This window comes from Aphis gossypii, unplaced genomic scaffold (assembly GCF_020184175.1).
Source record: "Aphis gossypii isolate Hap1 unplaced genomic scaffold, ASM2018417v2 Contig00873, whole genome shotgun sequence".
In the NCBI taxonomy this organism is placed as follows: Eukaryota; Metazoa; Arthropoda; class Insecta; order Hemiptera; family Aphididae; genus Aphis; species Aphis gossypii.
The window spans coordinates 23,852-33,882 of record NW_026083334.1 but is presented as its reverse complement, the minus strand read 5'-3'; the positions used below and the strand labels follow the sequence as shown (position 1 = coordinate 33,882).

Genomic DNA, 10,031 nt, shown 5'->3' with positions numbered 1-10,031 from the left:
ATTATCGATATCTGGTGTAGGTGGGGGGGGGGGGGGGGGGGGGGGGGGGGTGGATATTCCGGCCCTTCCAGCACGCCGTTGTTCTCCTATGTGACCCTAAGTGGATCGTGCTCGTTGTGTACCAGGAAGTCGTGTCCTAGGAGTATGTCGCAGTATAATTTGTCCAGGATGGCTGCGGTGAAAGTAACCGTCAGTTCTCCTATCCTGGCTTCGAATGTGGCGGTACCACTTGTCATTGTGGTGTGTCCGTCCGCCATTCATACGTGGGTGGGTTGTCCGTGGTGTGGTGTGCCATGTGTGTGTGCAATGTTCGGGCTTACATATGATTTTTGTGCTTGTGAGTCGAGTAGCGCTGTTACGAAGCCTGACCTAAATTCGAGCTCGACCGCGGGGGCCGGAATCTATAAGCATATTCGTTTTTCGTTACTCGACGTTGGTTGTTTACTGTAGCGGGGTAACTGGTTCTTAACCGCGTTACCGGTACTCTGGTGAGTGGTTTGCACCGCCATTATCAGAGTGTCCGGTACGGTTGCCTCTGTGCTACTTGTACGTTCTAACGGTGCACACGTTGATTTCATAGTAGTGGTCTGTGTGTGTTTGTGTGGTGGTGACGACCTACTACTTAATGTAATTTTATGAGTGGGGGCGGGTGATATATCTGAAGACGCCGAGTTTGTCGATGTGCGTTTGACAGTTATATCTCCGTCCGTAATGCCGAACGTTGTTGATGGTGGCGTGGTCGTGTGTGTGTGTGTATGTGAGGCGGCGGCGCGGACAAATGTTCGCCGACTCAGTTTCCGTTTCCCGAAGCCGGTGTGTACCCGGGGCAGTCACTGTTCCTGTGAGGCCCTCCACAATGTTTGCATGAGTTGGGCGGTAGCGGTTTTCCAGCTGTACCGTCCCGTGTTCGCGGTTGGTGGGTCTGCCGTGTTGCACGGGTCTGTTCGACCTGTTTGTATTGCGGTTTCGGTCGCGGTAGTGATAGCGGTGGTGGCGGTATTTCTTCCGGTGTGTAGTCCAAGATGCCCGCGATCCGGCGAAGGTCAGCGAATGTCGCTGGACTTTGCAGGCGTATGTGTGTACGGTACTCATCTCTAGTTAATTCGGTTATCGTACTGACTAGCTGTGGTTCAGGTAGCCCGGTATTGATACGGCGCGCGAGTTGATTTTTTTTTATCACAAACTCCGTTAGCGTCTGCGTGGACGTTTGTCTAACCGATACTATCTCGGCCCGCAGCCGGGATTGCATGTCCGCGTTGTCGAACTTTTCCAAAAATTCGGCGCGGAACTCATCCCAGGTGAGGTCCAGCAACCTGATGGTGCTCCACCATGTACTGGCCACGCCCTTCAGCTGCGGTTCTATAATGTTAGTCCAGCCCGACCTATCTATCCGTGACTGGTATAATACCGATTCCGCCTTGTGTATGAACCGTACCGGGTCCTCGGGTGTGGTGCCGTGGAACTCCGGCAGCGAAAATCTCGCTGTACATACATCGTCGTACGGTATCAGTATGGACTGGTGCGGTTCATATGTGTACATATGTGGAGGGTATTGGCACATTGTGATGACACGCCGTGTTTTCTAAACGTACCGACCGGCCGGGTACGTGATCGGGTTGTTGATATTCCGTGGCACGCGATTCGCGTGTCGCGGGATAACTCGTTCCGTGGTCCGTGATGGTTGACGTGTTTGTGTGCGTGTGTGTGTGCGCTCGCGTGTTATCGGTCGCCAATATCTCCGGCCTGTTCCGGTGCTGTCTTGATAACATCGTGCTGTGGAGGCGGTACGGTGACGGTGCCTCCGGTTGCCGTTCCGGTGTCTGCTGAGACACACCAATTTCCAAACGTCGCATTGTCTCTGCTATACGACGCTGGTCGTCACCGAAACGGATCATGTAGCTATCGAGCATGGCCAGTCGCGATTCCAGACTGTCTGCACGTGGCGGGGGCGTTGCGATCTCTGAGCCTCGTGGATTATGTCGCGGCCCCTTTTTATCATGTCCGTCAGTTGTTGGTTGTGTGGTGTGGGAAATAGGTTGTTGGTATTCTGCGGCTGGTGGGTGTCCGTGCGGTTGTCCGCTGCGGTCTCGGATGGTGAGGCATGGTGTGCCTGACTCGAATCCGAGCCGCTTCCGGTCTGCCCAATGGTCTCCATAGGCTGGAACCGGACAGCGTTGGCCTGCAGGTCCATATCCGCGAAATGTTGGGACAGCCAGATTTCGAGGGCGTCTTTCGCGCCCCCATCTGGTAGCCCGCGTTGCCTACACTCATAACGTAGTTCCGCAACGGTCAACTCGTTAATATATTTTCCCGACATGTCGTCCGGTCGGTTTTCCGGTGCTGTGTACGGGAAAGATATACGTGGCTGTTGTCGGTAGAACGGGTGTCACGTTCCTCTTATTACGAGTTATTCGTTTATCGGTGTTTATTTCCGCCCGAATGTAGGTCAGTGGGTTTTTTGCTGTTGTGTGTGCCCGGCAATTACCTAACCGGTTTTTGTAACGTATGCCGCGGCTGCGCGTGTGTGGGTTATCCGACCGACTATCGCGATTACGATTTCGGCGGCGGCGACGGCGGTCCGGTTTGGTGTATTTTTGTCCCGGGTGCTTGCGGGTGGTTGTGTAACCTAGTCGCGCTCTCGCGCTCCTACCTATCCTACTCCGTGTGTATTTGCGGTGTCGCGAGCGCTGAAATCGGTGCGTCCGTAAGTCGGCGGCGTGACCGGTCGGTCGTTACGTGCTTTATGGTTATGTTACGTAACGCTGGGTTTTCCCGTTACCGCCTGCAAACCACGTTTCCGTCGTGTGGAATCGGGAGCCTTCCGCAAGTTATACAACAGGGGGTGCAATGGGGTGGGTAGTAAGTGGTAAGTAAATGGTAGCAATTTCCACTTACCAGTGATTCCTTTTCGGGGAGCCAATTTTGTTGCGGACCTGGATGGTGACCGATGGCAGGGTCGCACAAATGGGTGTTGACACGCAAAAAAAAAAACAAATACGGTTTTAGGTTGTTCAAAGGCGTGTGATCGCCGTGTATTTTATATAACGAGGACAACAAAAAAGAAAAACAAAAAAAAATGAAATAGGAGAAAAATAAAAGAATAACGAAAAAAAACGTTCGGTGTCGGTTGGATACCGGCGAGGTGGCTTATCGCTCTGCGAATCTGGTTTTAAAAAAACAACAACAACTATCACTGCAGTCCAGCAAGAAAATAAATTATATTAAGGTCACTATTGATTATGATTGAATATAATAATTATAGACCTGTTGTTATATTTTGTTAAAACCATAACAACAAAAATAAGAATTAGCAAAATAAGTCAATGTCTACAGTAAATTTCAAATTTACAGCAATAAACTAACATAACAAGTTATACCAAGTTTTATTGTTTTACCAACAGGCAACAATATAAAAATTACGAGATGGAACATTATTGTATTTTACCCACCGTAGTAAAATAAAAAAATGATATAACTTTGAAACTTAAGTGTTAGAAATTATAAGCTTACGTACACATCTCGCGGGGTCCGCAATTCACCACGTGTGGATTGCCTACATGATAATATACTGCTCGCATAATCATAACTCATAAGAGAGTCTCACGGCAACGGCAAGCAGAATGACTATAATATTATGACTTGAGTAACTCACTGACTAATTAACGTAGAGCCTGACAATGATAGATCGATGCTTGCAATTTACACGGTACATTCGTAAAATCGTACCACAAATTTAGTGTGCATTAAGAGAGCATTTTACAAAATTCGCATATTAAAGTGGTGCTTTCACAAGATTTTTGAGAATCAAAACGGTCAATGAAAATGAAAAGTTTTGAACACCGTTAAACCGAATAGTAAATAACAAATTAATCAAAATTCGAATCATATTATATAGAATTGGCATTTTTAACGGGCAACGAAGTGCACGGAGCCAGCTAGTGTATATATAAATTACTATAACCAACAATACTCTAAACCATGGGGGCATAAAGGACATCCTTATAGTTATGTTAAGGTGAGCAACCAGGCAAGCAATGATTGGGTGTGGTTGGACTAGAACCGGATCTAATAAACAAAAGTAGAAAACAATCAAAAGTATCATCGCAAGTAACTTTCTATTTTTAAATAACAAATAAATATTTTAAAAGAAAAAAAGTTCCAAATAGTTCGGCCACTGGCCCCGGGGCTCCATTATGATTTACAGGGGGCCCGAGGGTTCTTTGCACCCCTAGCACCCCCGGTTGTTGCGGCACTGATAACATTGCATATGGCATACCAGTTTCACATATTAGTTAACTACTACTACACTTTTAACTTATTATATATTTTATATAAATTGTATAATGATATATGTTGTTGTTGACTAACACTTTTTTTTTTTATAATATAACATGTAGTTACCTTTTGCACACCGAACTAGCAACACGTATGTTTCGCTTTCGCAGTTCGCGAAATAGTGATGACTAAGTTATTACATATTATTTGTTAATGTTTACAATGCAAACCAATTCCTGTCGGACGGATGGTACCTAAGTTTTTAAAAAAAAATATATATTTTAAGTGTGTCACACTCAAACTGACCGAATTACCAATGCATGGAGATATGGACGTCGATTCAAATCCGCCACAAAATATAATAGTTGATGCTAGTATTTGGACACAAATACAAAACGACAACCTGATCTTGAAACACCTTCATCTTTCACCTTTCAATCTTTATTTAGAAACCCAAGTGAACGCCAGAGCGCGAAAATAAAACACAGCTTGGAGAGAAGTTTAAGTTTAGACAATAAAAAGGTTACACGTAGCAAGGTTACGGACGATTTTGAACATACTGAGTTAACGTTTGGGAGAAAACCGCGTGTAAAGAAAATGGTTACCATAAAATTAGAGGAAGTATTTAAGCTTATACCTATGTGTACGGGAGAAGACGATATCTATCCGTTCATAAATGCATGTGATATGGCAGTAAATTTGGTTGGAGAAAAATGCGCACCGACTTTAGTTAAATATATAACAACTAGGTTATCCGGTAGAGCATTAGAAATGATAAAATGATAAGATTAAAAAACGACCAACCACCTATATAAAGAAGACCTTATAGACTTCCTCATGCACAACAAGATGAGATAAATACTCAAATTAAGAAACTTGAGGATAACGATATTATTGAAAGTTCAAGGAGTCCTTGGAACTCTCCTCTTTTACTAGTGCGAAAGAAAATTGACAATTCAGGTAAACAAAAGTTTAGAATAGTGGTAGACTTTAGAGCATTAAATGAAGTCACCATAAATGAATTCCATCCTCTGCCTAATATAACAGAAATATTGGACCAGTTAGGACAATGTCAATTATTTTCTGTTCTCGATCTTTCTAGTGGGTTTTATCAAATCAAATTAGAAAAAGAATCACGAGAATTAACAGCCTTTTCAACCAATCAAGGTCATTGGCATTTTAAACGCATGATTCAAGGCATGAAAACTAGTCCTGGAACTTTTCAAGAGTTATGAACTCAGCTTTAGCTGGTTTAATAGGAATAAAATGTTTAGTTTATTTAGACGACATAATTGTTTACGGGAAAAATTTGTATGATCATAATGAGAAGTTAGTAGAAGTATTTGAGCGATTACAAATTAACAATTTGAAGTTACAACCAGATAAATGTGAATTTTTAAAACGTGAATGTGTATATTTGGGACACGTAATATCAGAAAATGGAATTAAACCTGATGAAAAGAAAGTGAAATCTGTGTTAGAATTTCCAAAACCAACTAATGTAAACGATATAAAATCATTTTTAGGTTTAAGTAGGTATTATAGGAAATTTATAAATTCATATAGTGCAATTGCGAAACCTTTAACTAATCTTTTAAAGAAAGACATTAAATTTTTATGGAGTGATGAATGTCAAAAATCATTCGATAAATTGAAATCAGCTTTATGTTCTGAACCAATACATAAATATCCAGACTTCACTAAGACTTTCATATTAACTACGGACGCAAGTAATAAAGCACTAGGAGCAATATTATCTCAGGGAGAAATAGGTCAAGACTTACCAATCTCTTATGCGTCACGGACTTTGAATAAAAGTGAAAATAATTATTCCACAACCGAGTTAGAATGTCTAGCTATAATTTTTGGGGTAAAACAGTTTAGACCATATTTATATGGAAGGAAATTTATAATACTTAGTGATCATCGCCCTTTGACGTGGCTTTTCAACTTAAAAAATCCATTATCGAAGTTAGCACGTTGGCGAATACAACTTGAAGAATATGATTATGACTCATAATTTATATATAAACCTGGAGTGCAAAATTCTAACGTAGATGCGTTAAGTCGTATGTATTCGATACAAGAAATTAAAAACGAGTCGTACGAGGAATTTCTTGGGAAAATGGAAACACAGTTAATTACTAATAGCAATGTAAAAGAAGCTATAGGTACACTTTTGGAGTCGCCAGTGGAGTATCATATAGTGACAGAAATAGCGAAACAATATAATTTAACATCAGGAATAAATTACGAAATAAAACGTAAGTTTGGAATTACTTCATTTTTACCAGTTAGTAAAGTGATAGGCGATAAGTGATACGCCGTATGTAGTACAGAATGACCGGTATATAATATTTCTAGTAACGAAAAATAAAGATCGTCAGAGGTCAACGTACGAGAATATGTATATAGCGTTAGTGAACTTGAAACAGTTTTGTGAGGAAAATAATTTAGATAAAATAGCAATGAATAAACTAGGTATGAATGATGATTTACAGTGGGAAAAAGTAAGGTCAATGTTAAGATACATATTTCGTAATACTAAGATCGAAATTATGGTATGTGCGAACGTAGAATATACGGAAGAAGAGAAAGTAACTATATTAAAGCAGTTTCACGATTCTAAACTAGGAGGACATTTAGGTGTTAATAAAACTATTAAACGCATACAGAAGCAATTTAGATGGAAAGGTATGAAAGATGATGTTAAAAAGTACGTAAAAAATTGTACATCGTGTCAAGTAAATAAAATTTCAAATCGGCATGTAAAGCAACCAATGGCTATTACATCAACAAGTTCAAAACCATTTGAAAAAATATTTTTAGATATTGTAGGTCCATTACCAACGACCTTGTCTAGTAATAATTATATTTTAACAATGCAAGATGACTTATCTAAATACACGCTAGGAGTACCAATACCTAATCATCAGGCAAACACGGTCGCGAAAGCTTTTGTTATACATTTCGTGTGTGTACATGGAATACAGGGAACGATATTGACAGATCAGGGAACGGATTTCCTTAGCAAAACATTTACGGAAGTTTGCAAATTGTTAAAAATAAATAAAGTTAATACTAGTCCTTTTAGACCACAGACAAATGGAGGTCTCGAAAGATCACATAGAACTTTGGCCGAGTACTTAAGACATTATGGGGATAAGAATTTAAATAATTGGGATCATTTGTTACCATATGCATTTTTGTATATAATTCAACGGTACATACATCAACTAATTTTCAACCATACTCGTTAGTGTACGGGCGTACGTTAGAAATACCAATTAAATTAAAATCCGAGCTAGAGCCACAATATAATTATGATGATTATTTATATGATTTGAAACAGAGTATGCAAGTGTCGCATAAATTAGCGAGAGAGAAGTTAATAGAACACAGTGGCGTAGTTATGGGGGGGATATGGGGATAGATCCAACCCCAGAGCTTTTTTTTTAATGTTTAAATCATTGACTTATTGAGCCCCCCCACTTTATGTTTAACCAATAAATTGTATATCCCCCCCCCAGAACAAAATCATAACTACGCCACTGATAGAACACAAAGTAAAAAGTAAGGACCGATATGACAAAAATGAGAATCCTGTAAATATACACGTGAAAGATTTAGTACTTTTAAAAGATAACGCACATAAAAACAAACTTAATTCACTATGGTTAGGACCATATGAAGTAATTGAAGTAATAGGAGATGAAAATATAGTTATACAACGTGGCCGACGAGGCATTACCGTACATAAAAATAATGTAAAACGGTATTATAATGATAAAGCAAATGATTAATTAAAATATATAGTATAAATGAATAGATTAAGGGAGTTTGTAAAAAAAAAAATAAATAATAATTAATGATATGTAATAAACTAACAAACCATATAACTAATGTTATTAAGTAGTACTATAATGGAGATATAATTTTACTTTTAGATTGGTGATGATGGTTGGACTTAACAGTGCTAATGAAATAAATTCATCGGAATATTATACATATGTACCCTATGAACAATCCAAGGTTTTTTATAATGAAAATTTAGGCCCCACTAAGGTGATAGGAGCAGAGTATAAACTGGTTACGTATTTTTTACTTAAGGAATATAATACAAAGTATGACTTATTAGGGTTGAAAATGAAAAATATAACAAATATATGCATTGACAGACGTCATATAGATTTGTGTGGGAAATATCAAATAGTAATAACTGATTTATATGATGAAATAACTAATCAAAAAGAACGATTGTATATGTCGTTAGGAGGTAGTGTTAATCAAACCGATGTATATCAAGAAAATAAACGAAACAAAAGGGGATTAATAAACTTTGTTGGTAACGCAATGTATACATTATTTGGTGTATGTGATGATAAATGTACAAAGAAAACTAGAGAAGCAATCAAACAAACAGAGGAAACAGGAGCTAATATTTTACATATAGTGAAATTGCAAATAACGGTAGTAAAAACAGCAGTTAAAAAGATTGCTAGTTCACTAAATCAAACAGAGGCACTATATAAAGAAATATCAACTAAAGAACAAAAATTACATGAGAGAATGATGCAATTACAGAATATAACTGATGACGTATTAGATTTACTATTGCTGACGAAGTCCATAATCTATACACTATAATAACTAATCAGTATGCGTATGAAACCTCAACGTTGGAACAGATAATAACAGCTGCAAGAGAGGGGTTAATACATCCAAGTCTTATGACACTACAAGTACTTGCATCAACATTGAAAACAGCAGAACGAACAATTAAAAAACAATATGCTATACCTATGAGAACAGAAGCGTCAGAATTAAGTGAATTTTTAAAAATAACAAAAATAAGCGTATACTATGAAAATGAACAATTGATATTTATTACAAGAATACCATTGGTTGTCGACGTAGAACTTTCATTATATAATATAATACCTATAGACTCCGTGCGGCACTGCAGTAGCGCTCTGGGGAGTAAATGTGGGAACTATTTGTGGGTTATTAAAATTGACCAGTCAGTAATGACTATTGAGTATTTGAGTAATACTATATTAAGTCAGCCGGACGATGTATCTATTTGTTGTTACTTACTTGTGAAATAACTAATGAGATAGTGAAAATGTTTTGACTTCTAAATTCCCTAATTCTGTGCAGTGTGCTAAAATATCTGAAGTATTTTAAATTACCTAGGTATAATCTTGTAATTTGTATATTAATTTAAACTATATCACCTGATTATCAACTATTTAATAATCTGTCTTGTTCTTTACTACTAAATTAATTTTATTTAACTTATTATAAACAGAAATATGAATACTAAAAGAAAGTCAAACCAAAATTGTTGTATTGTAAATTGTCACAATATATACAAAAATACAGAACAACATATCACATTTTATTCATTTCCTAATAGAAATAAATATGAGCTTTTTCAAAAAAATAAATGGATTGATGCTGTTAAACGATTAAAGTAAGTAGATTCATATTGTATTTTAGTATTTTAAAATAAACAATTTAATTTAAATTATAGTTTGAATAATGAAAAGTGGATGCCAACTTCCAACAGTAGAATATGTAGCTCTCATTTTGTTGGAAATAAAATGTCTAAAGATCCTCGCAGCCCTTCATTTGTGCCTTCAATTTTTCCAAAAACATATAAAAAAAAAGAGTTAAACGAAGAGAATCAAATTAATCGATATAGCCGTTTATTGAGAAGACAAATTGAAGTATCAAAAATATCAGAGTTAAGT

The 10,031-nt window shown here is 38.1% G+C and overlaps 1 protein-coding gene across 1 annotated transcript; it reads right to left on the bottom strand.

Annotated features, from left to right (window-relative positions):
* Positions 1-790: 790 nt before the first annotated feature.
* Positions 791-1,561, bottom strand: LOC126555487 (activity-regulated cytoskeleton-associated protein-like). Its single transcript, XM_050210406.1, has one exon. It carries the CDS (start codon positions 1,559-1,561, stop codon positions 791-793), a length of 771 nt encoding a protein of 256 aa, XP_050066363.1.
* Positions 1,562-10,031: the final 8,470 nt, after the last annotated feature.

Coding starts and splice junctions, on each gene's coding strand:
- LOC126555487 (XM_050210406.1), bottom strand. CDS start 1,561: ATGTGCCAATACCCTCCACATATGTACACATATGAACCGCACCAGTCC.